At 42.0% G+C, this 23,172-nt stretch overlaps 1 protein-coding gene across 1 annotated transcript in view; it reads right to left on the bottom strand.

Annotated features, from left to right (window-relative positions):
• Positions 1-22,313, bottom strand: part of hdac5 (histone deacetylase 5) — a 32,284-nt gene extending 9,971 nt beyond the window's left edge. The window contains 15 exon segments of the mRNA XM_034539493.1: positions 273-468; positions 549-667; positions 758-951; positions 1,083-1,196; positions 1,900-2,011; positions 2,266-2,382; positions 3,893-4,002; positions 4,128-4,259; positions 6,265-6,398; positions 8,757-8,862; positions 8,948-9,092; positions 9,230-9,486; positions 9,631-9,714; positions 22,156-22,231; positions 22,233-22,313. Coding sequence (XP_034395384.1) covers positions 273-468; positions 549-667; positions 758-951; positions 1,083-1,196; positions 1,900-2,011; positions 2,266-2,382; positions 3,893-4,002; positions 4,128-4,259; positions 6,265-6,398; positions 8,757-8,862; positions 8,948-9,092; positions 9,230-9,486; positions 9,631-9,714; positions 22,156-22,231; positions 22,233-22,313 — 1,977 coding nt within the window.
• Positions 22,314-23,172: the final 859 nt, after the last annotated feature.

Genomic DNA, 23,172 nt, shown 5'->3' with positions numbered 1-23,172 from the left:
GATTTAGTCATTTAGTACTTTTAGGCAAATTTCTTCAAACATTTATCCATTAGCTAATTATTCCAACCATTTAAAATGTGTCTTTGATCACATGATTGTTTTAATTGCTCAAAGCGGTTGAGCTCCTCCACAATCTTTCACGTGTACACTGGGCTGCATGCACTATCTCAGAATACCAGCGAATGTGAGGAGTGGGTGCACACTTTTTGAGGTGTACAGACTGGCAGCACATCCAGTCTGATCAGAACGAAGCATCGGGCTCACGAACAAACCTGCGTGTAGCTGCCCCTCTCCTCCTCATCGCCCTCCCTCAGCTGGAGGATGTCGTCTTCCTCCTCCTCTTCATCCAGCTCACTCTCTGTGCTCTCCCCTTTCACATGCACGCTCCCATACTCCTCCTCACACTTCACGTGCACGCCAAGCCGCTCGGAGGAGGGCGTGCTGTCGTCTGAGCCCTCATTTTGGAGCCTGATTGGTCAGAATGCCATGTAAGGTAACAAACAGTGTACAGATATAAAGATGTCAGTTGATACTGACTGCTTTCACACCTGTGTAGGCTTGCTCCTTCGTCGTCCTCCTGCATGTCATTGGTCTCTGTTAGCTCCTCCTCAGTCTCCTCTGGGTGGGTGGGCGGCGGCCTGGGAAGTTCCGCCCCTTTCGATAGCATCTACACAACACACACCAAGTGATGTTTGTGCATGAGCGTGTCTGAATGTGTGCGTGTGTGAACGTTTGTTGTTGTTTTTGTTTTTTTAACCTTGTAATGTTTCTCCAGGAAGTGCTGGTGTTGCTGCTGGACCACGAGCTGCTGCAGGGCCTGGGGGGACTGGGGCAGAGGTGCACTCTGGGTCCGAGCCAACGGCCGGTGGCGAGGCAACTTGTTGACCGCCCGCATGCCGCTGGACACGCCTCTCTCTGCCGTAACCAGCGGCGACTGGCTGTACATGGGGACTAAGTAGGCGGAGGGTCATAGCAGAAAGACAATGAGTTATGGGCGGACATAGACTCGGATGTTAACATGGATTTCAGTAAGAGTGAGTGTGTGTGTGTGTGTGTGTGTGTGTGTGTGTGTGTGTGTGTACCAGCTAGCATAGCAGTCTGTTGTCTGGCCTGCTCCAGCAGTAGTACATGTTGCAATAACGAGGAATGGGCGGAATGAGAGCTGGGGGGCGGTGTCTCTACCTCATGCCCCACCCCTTGCAAAGAAACATCATTAAGTCATGACTCAAAAATAATAGCAAAATAATAGAATCCATGTTTCCCCCATGTGAATAAATCATATTGTACGACACTGTTTATTTGCATACATATTTATACACAGTAGATATGATGTATATTACTTAAACATAATAATTAGAGTACAACATATTGTAATCATGTGATTGGTTGAAAATGAGGGCGACATCTGATTGGCTCCAGATAGGTCTGTTGAAAAAAAAGCATTTGCAAATCCAGCTACAGCAGGGGAGTCTCATAATTCCCACACACATGTGGAGCAATCCACAAACAAATACAGTGCGATTGACAAATAAATACATACAAATCCACAAACCAAAAGAAGAATCCACATAGAAATGCAGAAATATATTTGGGATTTTTCTTTTACGTTTATATAAAACGTAAATTATTTATGTGTTCATTGGAATGTATTTGTGAATTGTTCTGCGTGCATTTGTGAGTCTAATTTATTTGTAAATCCTTCTGTGTGCATTTGTAAATCGAACATATTTGTGAATTGTTCTGTGCGCATTTGTGAATCTTTGTGTTTGCGTTTGTGAGTCTCTCTGTGTGCATTTGCAATTATTGAGACTGTTCTGACCTCATAGATATGATGTACATTAATTAAACATAATAACTAAAGTATAACATCTTGTAATTATGAGCTATGGTGAAGCTTACCTGCCGGTAGGGAGGATGTGGAGAGAAACTTCCCTGTTAGAGCTCCGCCCCCTCGCAGCGATTGGATGGCTTGACGCTCAGCCTCCTGCTGGTTGGAAAGTGCCTGGGAGGTCTGTTAGGGGGGCATTACTAATGGTCAGCCATTACTATGGTCCCCACACAGCCACTAGAGTAGCAACAGCCATAATTTCAGCCTGTATACTTCTGTGTGAAACACTAAAGCGGTTTAAGACACGGTGGTAAATCCCCAGAGAGAATAGAGATCACATTACTCTCTTCCAAAGGATGCGGGCGTTACAGATTTTCAGTGTGCGTTGCTTTTGTGCGCCTGTGTCTCTTGAGTGCGTATGTGCTGCTTTGACCCACCGTGATGTGAGTGTTGGCGGGGAGGCCCAAGGAAATATTCGGCAAGGAGGGCGAGGTGTAGAGATTCAGAGGACTCAATGTCCCATCAGCCCCCAGCGTCTGATGGAGAGATCTCAGCTGCAGACAGAAAGACACGTTAATAAAATGTAGTTACTGTAAAACGTCTTTTCTTTTATTTCACGTTTTAATTATTAAGCTGATGTATAGCTGCACACTATCTTAATTATGGACTTGTATATCTCTTTTCTAGTCTTCCGACCACTCAAAGCTCTTTAACAATACTTCATCATTCACCCATTAACACCCATTCATACACTAATGGGAGGGGCTACCATGCAAGGTGCCACCTGCCAATCAGTACTATCAAACCATTCATACACAACAGGCACAGCCTACGGGAGCATTTTAAGCAATAAATAACTAAGAAATAGCAGAGAAATAGAAGAAAAATAAATGGTTTTGTGCAACCAAAAGCTGATGCCCTGATTCCAGTGTGGCAGCCCGCTTTTGAACATTCATGTTGCTCCCTTCAAACCCATCTGCCAATGATCTAAATTGTCTCCAGGCTTTAATCCTCATATAAAAGCCAACCTGCACATATTGGGATAAATGATGGTGATTCTTGTGAGCCGGCATTTACAAGCCTCATTATCCCCGTTTATAAGAGGAGGACCATGTTTCTGTGCAGCAACTCACAAAAGGAACACTGCGACAGGGAAACAACCACAACTTGTTCACATCTGTTCAGCTGGAATTCAAGACCAGTCAACATTGCCCTCTTAAGGAAGTCATTGATACAGATTGGCCATTATAAACTCCTCCCAAGTAAATGGTTACGTTTGAGTATTCTGTGATTCAACCTTTCATGAAATAACCTGGAGAGATAATCTAAACAGATTCAGTCTGTACATTGATGCAGCTCTGCTAAAGCTGTTAATGCTAACGCCTCGGAGTGGTTTGTTTCTTCTCTACAGCAGAAACTTCTGTGTTACTCCATGTTGAATTCTAGACCCCATTTACTTTGGATTAAATATGCCTCTGCTGGAATCTGTTTAAAAAAAAAAAACGATACACATAATATTGAGTCTTTTCTAAGTTGGATGTCCAAGATATTCTGCAGCTCCAAAAGAAATGTCAACAGGGGTTTAGACATTGTTCATACATCTGTAAGAAACGTGGATGTTGTTTTTTCTCATCTAATTTCTTTGGATTATCTTTAAATGCTCCACATCCCTAAGATATGTCAAACCTAAGCTAAAAGGTTATGTAATCCAACAAACCATAATAATTGGTTCAAGCAATGACTTTTTAAAAATAAAATAATTGGACATCTGTTGTCACAACATTTGAATACATGGGATACTTTCCTAAATAATTCCAACTTTAGAAACATCAACAGAATATTTCTCAACACAACAAACATTATTTGATCCATATCCTTTATTAATAATCTCACTATAAAATGGCTTTCATTTAGTCTGTTCCAGCTGGTGACCTATTAATTTCTGCACAGGTTTTGATGCATTTTAAATTCCTGTCTCTAGTGAACTGTCCAGGATGAAGACATGAATGGTGTAAATGAAACCAGCACGATGACTTTAGAGGATAAAATATAGAGTTTATGTACCTCAGTCTGTATGTTGGGCACCGACCCCGTGTTGCCATTGGCGATAGCCGAGTTGGAACTGTTGGGACTGCTGGGACCAGAACCTGGAGCGCTATTACAGAAAGAGGAGACTGGGCGAGAGACAAAGACACAGAAAGAGAGAGAGACAAGTTAGTTCAACAAATACTAATTACACTTTACACTAAACATACTATTACTGTGTTTTTCGAACTATTTGCAGCATGTGTGTGTTCACCTGATATCTCGATGGCTCTCTTCTTAAACGTGCTGATAACGGTTCCGTCCTTCCTGCGGAGGAGTGGAGAGCTCCGCCTCTCTGCCACCTTTTGCTTCAACCGTGAACGCACCTTCAGGTTGGGCTCCGAGACTGGAGGAGGGGTTGTGGGGAGGGAGGGTGGAAAGGCTCAGCTTGGTGCCAAAACATGCATTTCCGTGTGATTAATTGACACCAGGGCTGGGCTGTATATGTTGATATTGTCTTTGATTTTGGATAACGCATTATTGTTATACAAGTGTTGTCTTTTCCAGTTTTTCCAGTAAAATTGTGAATTTACCAGTTCTATTATTTGCCTTTATGCACATAGTCATCATGTCCACATCATTGCTGATTATTTATCCGAAATCTCATCTAAAATGTAGATATTTTGCTATTTGATATTAACGCACTAGTGGTCAACCCTACAATATCATCTGAGGTACATACAATTCAAATCTCAAGGACTGCATTTTTTCTCATCTACGTAACATTTCAAAAATGGGGATCCTCCTCCGTTGCTCTCCTGAAGGTTTCTTTCCTTTTTTCCCACTTGAAAGAGTTTTTTCTATTTCTTGGGAGTTTTTCCTGATCGGATGTGAGGTCAAAGGACAGAGATGTCGTGTTCAGATTGTAAAACCCTCTGAGGATAATTTGAAATTTGTGATTTTTGGGCTAAAATAAACTGAATTGAGGTATTTTGTTACAAATCCTCTGACATTTGATTTCTCCACATCGCCCAGACCTAATTTACACGTCAATAAATATTTTTAAAACTTCTGTTTTTGAAATTTCAGAATGTAAATATTATTGGGCGTAAAGAAATGCACCGTCAGTTTTCTTCTGGAGCAAAACAGATTTTTCGGCACTTTCACACATCACAGTACAAAGTCCGAACCAAGACGGCTAACTTTTATTCCTTCTTTCAACCTCAACAAACCCTAACGCTGACCAGATCCACTTCTTCTGTTCTTACCTTTAACAATAAGAGGCCTAAACATACAGTACACACTACGTGACTGTTTACTAGAGGAAACTCAAATTAACTCACAGCATTTGGCTAAAAGGAAACTGAATGAAATCGCTAACAGTAGCTTATGCTATACAATAATTTGTTTTGGCCTATTTTCTTTTGCTTTAAATCTTATGTTATTAGTTTCTTTGTGAAGGGCAGTGTTTATTTATTTATAATATTTCGTGGGGGTATCAAGGCGCCTGGTGATTTGCCAACATGAGAAGATCGGGGGGATACAGAAGAGCAGGCTGTCTTGGGATTTGGCACAAGTTGTTTAAATGTGCAAATGGTTTCATTTATTTTACAAATCCATCCATTTTCGTTATCATGTGTAAGGCTGCAGTGGTGTGGACATCTTATTCCAGGACACATTAGACATATCTAAGAATCACAAATCAGCAATTTTGAACTTGTTGAGACTGTAGAACTACAGACGTGAATAACTGTAGTTCTAATAAGTGCAGCTGAAGAGCCTTAAGTCTTTTAGCACACCATAATGTGTGTGTATCCATCTTGTGCATATAGAGCGCTGTGGGAACAACCAATTAATGGAAGTGACCATATTTGGACTGAGGAGGACTGATGTAGCAAAGCCGTATACAGCTCTGTTAGCGACCGGTCAATCACATGATTGCCTTGCCTAAAGCATCCCCTGCTTTATGGTCTATTTGACTAAATTAAACATATTTTACTAAATGAACATCATGCTGTATTGAAGAAGACTTGAAACTAGAGATTGAGATCATAAACTCATGTTTACAATGTTTACTGAGGGAATAAATCAAGAGAGAAGTAGAGTCATTTTATATAGACTTCTATACAACCGGAGGAGTCGCCCCCTGATGGACATCAGAGAGAATGCAAGATTAAGGCCCTTCTGCATTGGTGTCACTTTTCAGAACTGGAGGTTGCCACCTGGTTAGAACTGAGTGTGTATGCGCATGCCTGTGTGTGTGTTTCCTTTAGGTTTGGGCTACCTCTTCCCTGGTGAGTCAGGCTCGCACATATATATTTAACATAAAGTAGAATCCTTCGTCAGATAACTTTTGAATAGCAAAGTGACAAATCACAAACCCTCCCACTGTCTGTATCCATCTCTCCTACCTGTCTTGCGGAGTGGGAAGTCGTCTTTTCCCTCGTAGATCCCCAGCAGCGGGGGTAGTTTGTATGAGGGAGGAGTTCCTGGAGTGTTGCTCTGCGGAGGAGAGCCCTGCTCCAGAGAGATGTGCTGGGCTCCCCTACGCGCACGCGCGCACACACACACACACACACACACACACACACACACACACACACACACACACACACACACACACACACACACACACACACACACACACACACACACACACACACACACACACACACACACACACACACACACACACACACACACACACACACACAACAAATTAGCTGGCAGCTAAGTATCATTTTCACTTTGCTTAGTCGTTTCCTACATTTCCTAGAATGCCTTTCCTGTTATTTCCTGTTACTTTGGTCATATTTTTTCTCTGCGCCTGTTCTCGGATTTATGTTTTATTTCTGAACGTTGGTTCAGCTTCGAGAGGACTGACACACAACCAGACTTCTTCCTGTCCGGACTGTTGAAATTAACTGGACTGTCTTTTCTGGCCCTTTTCCAACATGCAATATATATTTATTTTATTTTTTCTCATTCCAACATACTGTAGGTGTCTGATAAGGAAAAGTGTGACGATGTCTAATCGGGAAATAATTTATTTATCAAGTCACTCTGAGTACACTTTTGTGTATGTAATACTTACGCTATATATATATATATATATATATATATATATATATATAAATATGATATATATATATTTATAAATATGTATGTATGTATGTATGTATGTATATATATATATACACATACACACACACACACGCTATATATTTGTGTACATGTTTCTGCTGCAGTAATTCTGTCTATGGGTAATTACCTCATACAACCCCACTTTAAAGAAACAAGAAAAATCTGAACTGTCCCTTTAAGTCTGGGTCAGCCTACAAAGTCGTGCTGATGGGACACTGCTCGCACAAGTTTTGCTTTTGTAACTGTAACTGTAATCATTAAATAACTGCTAGTACAGAAGACGCAATATGAAATATATATATATATCTATATTTAATATAGATATATATATATATCAGTGGTTCTCAAACTTTTTCTGTCGCGCCCCACCACCCCAACAAAATTGTAACTAAATGTTTTTTGTGACTCCTCCATCTGTGCTTTTTCAAATAATAGAATAAATAAAATTGCAATCACTTTTAATAAAACCAGATTGCTCCATCATACAAAAACAAATAAAAAAAGTGCAATCACTTTGTTAGAACAATGCAAATCAAGTTGCGCAAAAAAATATTTGGCAAATAGCTTATTGTGGCAGCAATTAACATGTTTTACACTGAATATCTTTACAAGATAATAACAATAAAGTGCAACCTGTGAAAAACTAAATAAAACAAGTTCAAATAGTTGGCAATAAAGAGTTTGACCCTAAATATCTTTTCAAAACAATAACGTGCAACCGGTGCAAAACAAACTTAATGCTTAATAATGTGTGAGCCATTAAGTTGTATTGTATTAGTTCAAATTCACTCAGATTCTCAAAGGAATCAATATTCCCGTGATCGAGTCTCCTGTCCCACATCTCCAGTTTCCGAGTGAAACCGCTAATCTTGTCTGCTGAGGAAGGTGCTGGTCTCTGCCTTGAAGATGAAGATTTAATTAATTAAGCTTTCCAAATATGTCACTGAGATAGGCCAATTTCATCAGAAATTCTTCATCAGAAAACTTGCCTGCAAATTAGTTATTATAATTGAATTAATAAATTTGACTCCAAAAAGTATATGCATGTGTAACGTTACAAAGATAAAATAAATGATAAACTGAGTCCACCTGAGTCTTTGCAGAATAATATGTGTATGGATATTATGTGTACAATTTCAATTATATTGTTCAGTCCTGTATGACATATACATGTCATGCATAAGACGGATGTTTAATGTCTCTTAGCTCAAAAACTCGCGACAACCCTTTTCCTTGTGAGAGCCACCGAGCTTCGCTGTGAAACAGCTGAAAGCTCCGCTCCCGTCTGCTCACAGAGTGCAGAAAACCGTTGTGCTTTCAGGGGTCCAGTTTTTATGACGGCACATCTGTCTTGCTGCTAGCGCATCTCTGTGAATGACAGTGTGTCCATTGCACATTTGGAGAGACTCTTTATCAGCGCCTGAAAGCCCTTCCTTTTCCCTGCCATGGTCTGCGCACCATCTGTGCATCAATGTACAGACTAAGCTACATGTGAGTCGCAAACGATCTTAGAAGTCGAGATCGCGCATGCGCAAGCGTAATTTGTTAACACCATAACCGTAACGTAAACAGTTACACGTACTTTTGTAATATGTGAAGTTCTCCGCACTGCCCCCCGCGCCCCACCTGTAATACCTCGGCGACCCACTTGAGGGGCGCGCCCCACAGTTTGAGAACCACTGATATAGATAGATATATATATATATATATATATATATATATATACATTTTATATTTATTTATAACAAAGAATCCTCACCAGCACTTTGGAGAGAAGGAATGGTTCAGTCCGCCGATGCCGGGCTCCTTCTTATTGAGAAGGAACTCCTGCAGCTTCAGCTTCACCTCTGTACTGGCGATGGCACCTATAGGATGAAACAAACACGTGAAAAAAGTGAGGGGGGGGAACGCTTTGCAGTCTTTGTGCCGACGTCTCGAAGGTGGACCTACTCTCTTTGCCCTTCTCCTTGTTCCTCAGCAGCAGCAGCTGCTGCTCAAGCCGGTGCTTCTCCTGCTCCTCGTGCCTCTGCTGCTCCAGCTTCCTCTTCTGCTCCAGCTCCTGCTGCCGCTTAGCCGCCAACAGCTCCTGTTGTTGCTTGCACACACACACATGCACGCACACCCAGACACATTCAAATTTTACTGAGGTGACAAGGAGAGTTTTTTTTTTTTCACATTTTCTTTTAGCTCTGTAGACTAGCAGGCATGCGTGCCTGAATGTACGGTACCTACCTTCAGGTGCTCCTGCAGCTGGACCTCGTGTTGCCTCGTGAGCACTTCGTGTTTCTTCTGGAACTCGGCGAACAGCAGCTGCTTCTGGAGCTCCTGCTGCTGCTTGAGGAGGACGAGTTCCTGCTGGAGCTGCTGCTCCCTTATGGCCGTGTCCACCGCCGCCGCGCCCCCAGACAGAGACCCCACCCGAGACTCGGTCCGCAGATCCACTGGGCCACCTCCCCCGCCTCCTCCTGGGCCTTCTCCTGGACCCCCTCCTGGAGGAAAGAGCCAAAGTCGACTTTATTTATTCTGATTACGTTGTTCTGTTTGCGTCTGTCTGTCTTTAACTTTCATTACTTTACTTTGTGTTCTTTTATCGGTGGAGTTCCCCATTAAGTAACTCCTGACTCCCTACTCACCTCCTTCTCCGCCTCCTCTCTGCTCACTCACTGTTCCTACTGGGCTCTGCATGCCCGATGGGAGGCTGCTCTTCACCTCCACCACTACAGGACAAACGGAGAGAGAGAGAGAGAGAGAGAGAGAGAGAGAGAGAGAGAGAGAGAAAGAACAGGCCATTGATTAGTCCGGAAATTGTTGTCAGACTATTACATAATTTGCATACAGGCGGTTCCCGTTTCATTCAGATGAGATATGACAGTCTCGTAAGAGAAGAGGAACCCAACGTCCTGAAAACTAAAAATAGCCACAAGCCTAGCATTGATTTAGAATCACCCGAGTGTCAACATCAGCAACACTCCAATATTCAGCTCGGCTAAAGCAGGAGGCAACCTCTGGTTCTGTAAAGTGAAGCCAATGCTGAAGTGTCTTAAACCTGCATTCGCTCTACTGACCACCAGGGTGCGACTCCTCTGGTTATATAAAAGTCTATATAAAATGACTCTACTTCTCTCTTGATTTATTCCCTCAATAAACATTGTAAACTTGAATTTATGGTCTCAATCTCTAGTTTCAAGTCTAATTCAATACAGCATGATGTTCATTTAGTAAATTATGGTCCATTTAAAGTTAAGCAGACCATAAAGCAGGGGATGCTGTAGGCAAGGCAATCTTGTGATTGACTGGTCGCTAACAGAGCTGTATACGGCTTTGCTACATCAGTCCTCCTCAGTCCAAATATGGTCACTTCCATTAATTGGTTGTAAAAATCTAAGATGACGTCGGCCAAAAAATCAAACTCGAGGCTTCAAAACCGCTTTCCACAAACCAATGGGTAACATCTCTAAATACAGACCTTGTTTCAGGCATCTAACCAAAAAAACATTGACTTTGATACAAGGGAACGGGAAGTGTAAAAATGATGACTGATTTCCTGTTTATTGAGGTCTCGTTCCCACAGCGCTCTATATGCACAAGATGGATACACACACATTATGGTGTGCTAAAAGACTTAAGGCTCTTCAGCTGCACTTATTAGAACTACAGTTATTCACGTCTGTAGTTCTGACAAAAAACAAAACAAGATGGCGACCACCAAAAAGCCAAACTTCAGGCTTCAAAACGACTTTCCAGAAACCATAGTGCGACGTCTCGACGTCTACGTCTACTTCGTATACACGGTCTCTGGGCTAATCCAGTGATTCTCAAAGTGGGGTCGGTGGCACTGTTCAATTCAGTTTATTTTGTATGGCCCAAAATCTCAACTTACAAATGGTCCTCAGAGGGCTTTACAATCTACACATACGACATCCCTGACCTTTGAAACTCACATCGGATCAGGAAGACTGAAAAAAACAAAGAGAAGAAACCTTCAGGAGAGCAACAGAGGAGGATCCTTCTCCCTGGATGGACAGAAGCAATACATGTCATGTGTCAGGGGGTTTGCAAAATAATTTGCTATGAATTACAAAATTGTGCTGTATCATTAAAAAAGTGCACATCTACAGATGGAGACCATTTGCGCCAATAAAACAAGAATATCGTGTCCGTTACTCTCGCTCAGTGAGCTTTTGGGCCAATAGACTTTGATATTCAATAGACTCTGATATTCATACTCATACTCAGCACTCTACGACCGGCAACCCACCCCCACTCCAACACCTCACAGCACCACACCCCCCAGCGTGTCCCGTCACCAGGTGAGGAAGGAACTGAGGAGGATCAAGGTGAGGAAGGCCACGGGTCCAGATGGCATCAGCTCAAGGCTCCTCAAATCCTGCGCAGACCAACTGTGCGGGATAGCGGAGCACATCTTCAACTTGAGCTTGAGGCTGGGGAAAGTACCACAGCTATGGAAGACATCCTGCGTGGTACCGGTACCAAAGACCCCGCGGCCCAAGGACCTCAACAGCTATAGGCCGGTGGCGTTGACATCCCACCTGATGAAGACCCTGGAGAGGCTGGTCCTTGTCCATCTCCGCCCCCTGGTGAGCTCATCCCTGGACCCACTTCAGTTCGCCTACCAATCTGGCATCGGGGTGGATGACGCCGTCATCTTCCTGCTGCAGAGATGCCTCTCTCACCTGGAAAAGGCTGGAAGCACTGTGAGAGTCATGTTCTACGACTTCTCCAGTGCCTTCAACACCATTCAGCCTTTGCTCCTGAGGGACAAGCTGAAGCAGACCGGGGTGGAACACCACCTCACTGCATGGATCCTGGACTACCTCACCAATCGTCCACAGTATGTGTGGATACGGGAGTGTGAGTCAGATCGGGTGTACTGCAGCACAGGGGCTCCACAGGAAACCGTTCTGGCTCCATTCCTCTTCTCCATCTACACATCGGACTTCAAACACAACTCTGCCAACTGCCACCTGCAAAAGTTCTCTGACGACTCCGTGATCTCGGCCGATGATGACAGGGAGTACAGGGAACTGAACCAGGACTTCTTAGGATGGTGCCAGCGGAACCGCCTCCAGATCAACTCCAGCAAGACCAAGGAGCTGGTGGTGGACTTCCACCGTGGTAAACGCTCTCCTCCAACACCAGTGAGCATCCAGGGACTGGACATTGAGATTGTGAAGTCTTATAAGTACCTGGGTGTTCACTTGAACAATAAACTGGACTGGTCTGACCACGCTCATGCACTCTACAAGAAGGGACAGAGCAGACTCTTTCTGCGGAGAAGACTGAGGTCCTTTGGGGTGCAGGGAGCACTCCTGAAGACCTTCTTCGACTCGGTGGTGGCATCAGCCATCTTTTATGGCGTGGTCTTCTGGTGCAGCGGCATCACAGCAGCTGACAGGAGGAGACTGGACAAACTGGTGGCCAGCAGCGTGCTGGGGTGTCCTCTGGATACTGTGGAGGTGGTGGGAGACAGGAGGATGATGGCCAAGCTATCGTCCCTGATGGACAACACCTCCCACCCCATGCAGGGTACTCTGGCAGCGCTGCACAGCTCCTTCAGCCACCGGCTGATTCATCCCCGGTGTCTGGGGGAGAGATACCGCAGGTCCTTTCTCCCCGCTGCTGTCAGGCTGCACAACAAGCTGAGCTGAGCTCCCAGTAGGCCACAAACACTTGAACACTTTGGACTTCGCACTGAACAGCACTTTAGCCCAGTTGCCCAGTTGTGCAATACTAATACGTTTAAGTACTTTTTTAAAATTTATTTTATACACTTTATCCACTTTATTCTATTTCTACTCCGTCTGTATATATAATATTCTTCTTGTTTTTTACTCTTTTATCTTAATTCTGTTATTATACTACTTGTTTTTTACTTATTACTGTGAGCAATGCTGCTGTAATCCTGTAATTTCCCCACTGAGGGACTAATAAAGGATTATCTTATCTTATATGATTGTGACACATTGTCAGTTGTCGACAGCTTAAATATCTGGATTCATTAGACTATGCCGGTCTTGCCACTGTTTATTTTTCTGACAGCTTTTCAGATCAATTACCTGAAATTGAGTCCAAATGCAGTCTGAATGAAATCAACCTCTTTTTTAAAGTAGCAATCTTCAAGATTTAAATTCCGATAAATGTTGGTTAAGTCACTTTTTTATTGCTGAAGAAGGCAACACAATGGTGACTTATGGCCCACTTATTGGAAGATTTATATATTTGCAGTATTACCAACTAGGCATTTCTAGTGACGCATCTTGGTGTGGTATTCAAATAAAGAAATGATGCATATTTTCTGTGAGACTAATAAACTATTATCGCATCGTATCCTACCGAACATGATTCAAATTGAAATGTGTGTCTGTTTATCACTATAGTAATAAAAGGTTGATAGTTTTATAAACGAGTAGTTCCGGTACAAATGCTAATAAACAGGTGTTATGATTAAGAGGGGGGGTCTTTGATCCCTGGCCCAAAGAAGTTAGAGAGCCACAGTGTAAATGTTAACATATAACTGTATTATATACATATGAACTGAGACCAGTGTCAGAGAAGCCTGCTGTCATCTATCCTGAAAATAAATAAATAAATAAGGAATGGCAAGAACAGCCCTGCATGATGCATTACAGAATTATTAGTGCAATAAGAAGCATTAAACTGTACAAACACACACGTCTCTCCGTCTTGTACCAATCTGGAATGGCGGCCAACACTTGAGCTAATCAGTGGCACCAGAGCTGAATTTTACTGAGCTCGTTAAAATGAATGATGAGGGAAAGCCAACGACTCATTTCAAATCTGTATCGACTTTATGAAAAGCTTTGACCCATAAAGCGCAGCGCTTTGGGGGGAAACTCCTATATATATACACACACACACGTGTATATGAATTTCCTGAAAATGTGAACAAATTCCATCCACTACTGACAAATATTAGGAGTTGGGCAACTAGCAACAGTTGCGTTAATTCTCCAGTCTGGTCCCATTAAATGATGCATAAGGAGAGGGCGGCAACAAGGATATGCATTTAACAGAGCGTTTGTCAAACCTAAAAAAAAAATGAAATGAGTTCACTTTCTCTTCGTCGCAGCATACAAACCTGATGTTTTTTGTCTCTTCAGTGGACTGTTACATTTTTTTATCAATACGCCAACAAACTAAAATAATATCATGATATAAGATAGAAATGTATGATTCCCAGAGGGAAATTCTAAATTCTAACTACTAAAACTAAAAACATATGAACAATAGAATAGCATAGAATAGAATAGAAAAGATAAAAGTGTAAAATTAATAGCACTGACACATTGCAAAACAGTAATGCAATAAGAGTAATGTGAATAAATAAAGTATAAAGTAAAAAAAAATTAAGCTCAAAAAGAAAAAAAAAGAAATAACAAGAAATATAAAGTGTATAAGAAGTGATACCAACACCAGATTATAATGGAAACTAACAGAAAAGTAATATTGAGCGCGATATTGAATACGGGTTGGATGGAAACACAACGTGTGTGTGTGTTCAGGTTGTTACGGCACCAGTGTGTGAGCTACAATGTTAGCACTCTGGGAGCGCCCTGTCAGCTTAGCTTAGCTGCAACATGTTAGCACACTGCCTGAGAGACAGACGGGGGAGGGAGAGGTGTGTGTGTGTGTGTGTATGGTTCTTGGAATCCTTTTGCAATCCTATCGATGTGCCCTTGAGCAGGACAGTGACCCCGACTGACTACGCTCTCTTGGACTCGGCTGAGTCTCCCCCCCCCCCCCCAGGCTATCGGATCAGTGTCGGGATGTCAGGAGTATATTACCCGTCTGCTGGCCAAGGAGGAAATCCAATCAGGAATTACCTACTGTGTAATCCGACCTATGACCTTTCCATACCAAGATTGGCCACCTCCGGTTTCCTTCAAGCTTCCCTTTACTTTCTGCTCCTGCGTCCCACGTGGCTCCAAAAGCCAATCAAAACAGACACACACACACAATTAGGCCGAGCTCATTAGCCGCGTGAGGGAAGGATCGTCACGAGAACCTGACCTGACAGAGAGAGAGAGAGAATGACTATTGACGCCTCATTCATTCAAATCCATCGTCACAACTTATTTATGGCTCCATCTTGAAGAATGAAGAGACTACATTTCCCTTCACTCAAACAAACACACACGTAGCACACACGTTTGACGAAGCAGTACAGATTCTTTGGGTTTGTAACCGTTCAGCTAGTTCAGTCGCTGCAGCCGTTTCAAGAGAAAAGTTGTTAAAAAGTCAAAAACTGAGAACCGAGAATAAATATGTGCGTTGTGCGCAACCACTCGCATCTAAATTACCTGAACAAATATTCTGGCGTTTCGCTGTGACGCACGTGTCTCCCCTTTCCACTACAGCACACTACACACACAGAGGGGACAGTGTGTGTGTCTGTGCGCACAGCGGTCCGATTTGGCAAGAGAGCAGCATTCCACAGCAGCCAACGTCTGACGTCAAACCGAAGACATTTATAGTCTGGTAAACACACACACACACACACACACACACACACACACACACACACACACACACACACACACACACACACACACACACACACACACACACACACACACACACACACACACACACAACACACACACACACACACACACACACACACACACACACACACACACACACACACACACACACACACACACACACACACACACACACACACACACACACACACACACACACACAAAGAGGCAACATTTCAGTGACTTCAGCTTGCTGCCGTTACACATTCCAGGGCTCGGGGCGGACGCAGTGAAGCAAACGAAAGACGGGCCCAGTTTGTCCACAGCCAGTGTGAAATAAACACATTATTATTCCTTTGGTGCCAATGTGCCTCAAAACTCTAAACCATGACGCGTTTCCACATAGTTGGCTCACACTGATGAAGACTATGAAAGAAGCACAGATTATGTTTAGAGGTGGACTTCCTCCTTGAACTGCTACAACACCTCTGCAACAACATCTATATTTCAAATCAATTTCCACGACTAGTCTTAATTGTCGTCAATCGTTTGGTCTATAAATGCATGAAAACAATAATGAAAAAATGGTGAGGCCATCAAAGGGCTTCTACTGAGACCAGTGGTGTATAGTAACGAAATAGAAATACTTTGTTACTGTACTTAAGTCGTTTTTTGGGATATTTGTACCTTACTTTACTATTTATATTTCTGTTGACTTTCACTTTTACTACATTTTGCAAAGAAAACTGATACTTTGCCCCTGAAAACCTTCGTTACTCGCTACAAAATCAAATCTACTTTAGAAAAACAATGAATCATGAGACCAACGTCAGGGACTCCAACAAGCAGGTTGAATCAGTGGTGCTAGCTTGAAAGTTAGATGCTAACTTAGCTAGCGAACGACTACATGAGTAGATGACTGATTTCATGATGAAAGCAGAAATGGAAGCACTTGGTACTCCCGCGACAAACAACGGTGGTGACGAAGACCAACACCGGATTGGAGTATATCTTTGGCGGGGGAGGGGGGACACAGGTGTCTGATCTTCTAAGTTAGCTACATGGTGTATGTTAGGCTAACGTTCGCTAGCTGTCATAAATCAAACGAGACAATTAGTGTAGTAGACAGACCGCTAGTGAGTTAGTGAGCTGAGGAAGTGTTGACAGTTGTGAGATTGTTTGTTTGAGTCATCGTAGCTATAATCATTGCAGCACTAGTTAGCTAATGTTAGCTAACTTAACGTTAGCTTGTCACCACACCATAGGATTGACATTACGATCTCAACCGTGTCAGAGTGCACAGGCTATGCGTAAGATGTGCGGAAACTGTACACACAGCTGTCTGAAGCTGAACACACCTCTACCTGCCTCAGCGGCGTGTGAAACGCTATTTAGCATCGCAGGACGAGTCTTCAGCCCAAAGTGCAAGACTGAATTTGCGCAATATTTAAAACCAACTTCTTTTGCAGATGAACAGGACATTTGTCAGTTTCACGTAATGACTGGGTTGTTACTTTCGGTGCTGCTTAAGTATTGATCAAGTTTTATTTGAGTCATTTTGTGGATTATCAGATTGAGTTATGATGGTAGCAGTCTCCCAATTGCAGATTCAGCTTGAGCAAAACCTTTGGCTATTGTGTTCACATCAGGCCCAGAGGAGTTTACAAGGCAGGTGTCCTTTCTCAAAACACTGACCTGATGCATAAAGTTTATATTTTTAGTGAACACAATATTATGCATTTGCCCTCTACATCCTCAAGTCGGAATGAGCATACTTATAAACGCACTGTTACAACTCCTTCATAGTGTCATATTGCTTTTCAGAGAATTATGATGATAAGTTCATAGTAGATGCAAAAGTATACTTATGTACAATATTGAACATTGTTGCTCCTGGATGGATCACAGCCAACCCAATTATTTTCAACACAACTGTGGCCACAGCACTTAAAATAATAAACTTCATAATTCTCAAAATTCTGACCCTTCGCTTTTTTAGTAACAGCATTTACTTGTACTTTTACTTTTTAATACTTAAGTACATTTAATATCAGATACTTTAAGATGTTTACTCAAGTAGTATTCTCATAGGTGACTTTTACATTTACTGGAGTCATTTTCCAGTAAGGTATCTTTACTTTTAAGTATGCTTTTGGGTGCTTTAACCACCACTGACTGAGACAGTGAGATATTATTTTATTTTTCTTGAACAACAATATTAATACAGATATTTGCCAATTACTTTTTCAACCAATGACTAATCAATTGACAACTCGGCTGGCCTAGTATGTATATCACAGTATTGATGAGTATAGATGACTATATTATATACAGCATTACTAAATTAACTTAATTAGTTTTACTCTAACGCCTGGAAACATACCCTAAGGAAGAAAGAATATATAAATAATAACTTTAAAATAATAATAATAATAATAAGCTACAAATATGGAGTGAAAATTAAGAATCAGCCTTCAAGTGTTGTGGATATAATTTAGGCTAATCAGTAAATATAATGTGATTAGGGTTGCAAAGGGGCGGAAAGTTTCGGTAAATTTCCAGAAAGGAACTTAAATGTAGTTGAGAAAAGACTATGCACGCCCAAGCTCAGCTGGACCCTGAATGCAGCTGGTTGGGAACATGTCTGCCAGAAACATAAACGTTTTTGAACGTCTGTCTGAACTTTCCAGCCCTATGCCAGTGTGAGAGCGCTGAGTTGCGTAGAGTCCAAGAGCGGTATTGCAGACAGATAGAGATTTCAATCATAGCTTGCAACATATTGAAAAAAATAACTGAACTAGTTCATTTTTTGGAGTTGTGAACTTAGTTCAAAATGTTGAACTATGAACTGACTAGTTCATTTTAAATGTGGTGAACTATGAACCAAGTTTATTTGTATACAGTAGACTAACTTTACAGCAGTGAGGAGGACGTTGATGAGGTCCAGGAAGAAAGCATTTAGACCTGAAAGGATTCAGGGAAAAACACAGCAAAAACAATTTGGGTTGGGTGGTGGTGATCATAGGGAATCCACCTTGTTTTATTCAACGTTCATGTTTTTGTTGTTCGATGAAAGAATAAAGTTCTACTCACAAAATGTCAAAAAAGTCCAAAATGTCATTTTTAAAAGTTGTATTATAAATGTTTGCATGCATGCATGCTTATGATGAGGTAAATAGAGTTAAATTACCCCAACATTTTCAGTTTATTCCCGTTAAAAGTTTCCAACTTTGAATATTCCCGGAATTTTGCAACCCTGAATGTGATTCATTCTCAGAGTTAGTATACTTCGGCTCAAGGCTGCTGGGACATGGTTCCCATGGCCCGGGCTAAATTATTAAACTAGAACCATGTTCAGGGTAGACCTATATGGTGTGGCTGGGTGGGTTCTAGACGAAACTCTTGAGATAAAAAGGGTTCTCGGTAGAACCCCCTGGGTGGATTCTTGTTAGCACCCTTAGAAGGTGCAAAAGATTCCGGATTAGAACCTCCAGAGTCGGTTCTGGTAGGAATCATTACTCCAAAGAAGGGTTCTCTGTAAAACCTCTCACAGGGAGTTTCTGGATGAGACCGTTTACAAACGATTCTACGTATCTATAACCCCTGTCAGTGGGTTCTGGTTATAACCCATTGAAAGGGGTTCCAGGTGGAACCTTTATCAGGAACCTTAAAAAGTGGTTCTCCTATGGCCATAGAACCCTATATAGCTCTAGTTCCCCCGTCTCCAGTAGTTTTATTATGTTAACGTTTCTTCTCATCTTCATCTGACATACCACAAATAAAAGATCATGGACACAGGTGACCCGAAGGCGCAATCGGGCGAACTCCGTATGAACACTTTCAGTTCCTTTATTTTGATTGGACCACTGGAATGCACCGGTGCTGTACTTGAAATCCAACAACTGGGAATGTCCCACTTTGGCCTTGGACAGGAACGCTACGGCCTCCCCCTAAAGTCGGTAATGTCGATTGCAGTTGGTTCACACGCTACCGCCAAAGCCTTCTACCAGCATTTCATGGGGTTCTCAGTTTGGGATACACTCAAGAAGAAGAACAGTTAGCACGACCCGGGAAAAGGAAAGCGGCCCCAACTAAAAAACACTGAAACTTGACAGATGACCTCAGCAATAAAATCAGTCAGCGAGATTGGGAACTTACTCCGTATAGAGCCGGAGTTGAACCCGAGTCTCGACTTCGCTCCTTCATCCGGTTCTTCCATTACGTTTTCCTGTCTACAGCCATCGTGAGACTGTCACACAGATGCTGATTATGAAAGAAGAAATGGTTTCTAAAGACGGAAGACAAAGGTGTGTAGTTTGATGTCCAGTCTGGAACACTTTTTCACTCTTTGTACCCCCCCACCCTCCCATTTCTCTGATCTCACACAGCTGCTACTGCGGCCGCTGGGAGGTATTTCTGGAAACCAACATTCGTCTTTTCACTCTCCTTCTCTCTCTCCCCCCCCATCTCTTTCCCACCCCCACCCCCCGTCTTGTTCCGTCTGCGCCGCTGAAAGAAAATAGGCACTATGACATCAGCCCTGCAAAACACTAAAAAAGCCATGAGGGCGAGCGAGAGAGAGAGAGGCGAAAATAGTATAATGGCCGTGTGTACTTTCGACAAATTAGAAGCTTAGAGAGCGAGAGAGGGGAGTCACATGTGTGGCGTTGCCATAGAGACTGTGGGTGTGTCAGAAGTATTATGGGCTGGCAGACTGCAGGTCATCCAAAGCGGATGCCGTCTGTCGCGATACACCAGGCCTGTATTAAACAGCGCCTGTGACATTTTTGCTCCTAAAATGAATTACACAAAAAGGAGAACGGAGGCGTTAGCGTGCTTCAAGGATCTGCTTTGTCTTAAAAGTCTGGGGGATTCCTTGATATGCTTCTATTTTTGTTGCATTAGTATTTGGTATTAGAAATGATTGAGTTTTTTTGGTTTGTGTGTCCAACGGGCTTGTGAATGGAGATATATGGCATATGGTAAATATGGCATCATGACATTTTTTTAAATGTTGTGGATATTATTACTTCATATTCCTGTTTTCAGCTTTGGAACTACATTTCCTATAATTAAGGGGATGTAAACAGGAAGTGTTCTGTTGCCTTATTATTTTTTTATATATTTTTTTAGCCTACATATTTGTTTACATTTTGTTAAATGTGCAGCAAAAATAGTCTGCAAATATTTTGCATCAAAACTCTTAAAACTGGAGGTAAGAAGGTTTGAATCGATTGACGTGGGCAGAAACCAACTACCGGGATCCTATTGACCCAGAGCAGTGTCAGGCCGTCAATTGTTGTACAGCCTCAAGTTAATGTGGGCTATTTTATTTTGTGAGTAACAGTAACGCTGTGTTTGTGTCAAGGGCTTTTATTGTGAAAGGTAAGAGCGGAAGGAGTGGATCCGGACCACGCTGCCTTTTTCTCAAAGTTGAGAAGAGTAATAAAGTTTGGACTACAGAGCCTCTGCGTCGTGTCCTACTGTCGTGTACATATGTAATAAGTCTGGTCCGCACCAACGTGATTGGTTGACTTCTTTATTCGCGGTGCGAAAAACTACAACAACCACAAAAATCAATCAACCTCATTCCCCAAAAAGGTTTTTTCGTTGCCTAAAGTACTAATGGCAAAACTGATTTGAACAAAAAACATATAAAATAAAATTGATTTAAATCACACAAAAAAAGTAATAAAACCACAAGGTACAGCAAAAAATGCATTTAGCTATTACTGGTTCCTGCTTGCCAACAGATGATCAATAAACTCTCACTTGATTACTCAGATACCTAGGAAGAATGCATGATTCTTAGCAGATTCATAGAAAGGTTTATGGACACAAATATATATATATATATATATATATATATATATACATACATACACACCACAAACAACATGGTATATATATATACATATATATATATATATATATATATATATACACATACATACATACATATATATATATATATATATATATATACATATACACATACATATATATATATATATATATACATATACATATACACATACATATATATATATATATATATATATATATATATATATACATATACATATACACATACACATACATATATATATATATATATATATATATATATACACACATACATATACATATACACATACATATATATATATATATATATATATATATATATATATATATATATATATATATATATATATATATATATATATACACATATACACACAAACGTTTTGTGTGAACATTGACTGAGTTATGACTCGGACAAGCAGCACAAATCTTGAAGAAAAAGGCAGCAATGATTACCTCAAACTGCTGAGCATGTTTGATTAAAAAACAAAATACAATAACTAACTTCCCGTTGTGTTTAGAACACAATAAATATAACGCACCAGACAGCTCCAGTGATCCAGGACACATAATGTGGAGAGGTTGGCAAGAAAAAAAACACAAAGTAATTACCAAAGGAAATGAGACTTTTCACAATCGAATCCGAACCTTTAGTCCCGATTGCCCCATCAACCCTCCTGCACAGAGCACACTTGAGCGAGTTGTTGTCGTGAGTCGCCCCACCCCCCCCACCCCCACCTTCTCCTTTCCCAGATGATGACTCACCGGCAGTGGGCATGGCAGTGCCGGAGCCCTTGTTGCCACTCAGGAGCTCCAGAGGCTGGTGGTGGCTGTCTGCGCTTGGCAGAGGAAAAACAGGACTCCGTCTCATAGATGGTCTGCAACATGGCGCACAATCCTGACACCGTGGGATGCAACAGCATGCCAATACAAGACTTTGTCACCAAAAAGAAGAAAAAATTAAAATAGGCCTGGTCAGTCCGTCCTCCGAGGTATCGTTATGGTTCAGTTTAGGATTCAGGGGGCTGAAGACAATAGGGAACCGGGGCGGGGGACTTACTTACTTAGATGCTTTCAAAAAGGTATAAAGGTATTTGAATCGTGGATTACTTGTTCCAGGACCAAATGAATAATCTGTGATTTCGAAACTGGAAAACCTCTGAATGTTTTGTGCTTCTATTGTTAAAACGGAGCAGAATGAAAAGGCACCCGCGAATTCCATCAACAAATTCAAACTCCCCCCACCACCTCTTAAAAAACTCCTCTGTGCTTTTATTGTGTAATCCAGCAATATATATCAGGTTCAGGCTGCAGTCTCAGTGGGTTTTTTGCAGGTAGCCGCTGCCTTTCATTCTTCTTCAAAATCCTAAATGCTGCAGATCCAAAGAAATCCCCCTTCCTCGTCTGCTCGGCTTTGAGAAACGAAATCCAAATTTAAGGAAGTGCAGACTTTGCAAGGACCGTAAATGTGACTTTCACGGTCAGCCGGTCTTGTCTACATCACCTGGAGTCCTGATCCCTGCAGAGCACTTTTGTTGGTTCCACCGACAAAAAAACAGCAACGGCTGGTGTTGTTGCAGATGGAAGAAGAAGAAGAAGAAAGTTTTGCTTTACTCGGATGCACCGAGTCTCTACCGACCAAACTGAAGCAGCAGAAGCAACAGTGTGTGTACAACTGTGCTTTTCCCCCCCCCCGCAAGCCGAGGAGTGATGGAAGGGATCGGCCACTGCAGCCTCCTTCGCTTCCGTCTTAGCCGCAGCTAACGGCACAACGCAAAATAC

Source organism: Cyclopterus lumpus, chromosome 8, assembly GCF_009769545.1.
Source record: "Cyclopterus lumpus isolate fCycLum1 chromosome 8, fCycLum1.pri, whole genome shotgun sequence".
Taxonomy (NCBI): Eukaryota; Metazoa; Chordata; class Actinopteri; order Perciformes; family Cyclopteridae; genus Cyclopterus; species Cyclopterus lumpus.
Note: the sequence above shows the minus strand (reverse complement) of the source record. Positions and strands in the feature narration are given on the sequence as shown.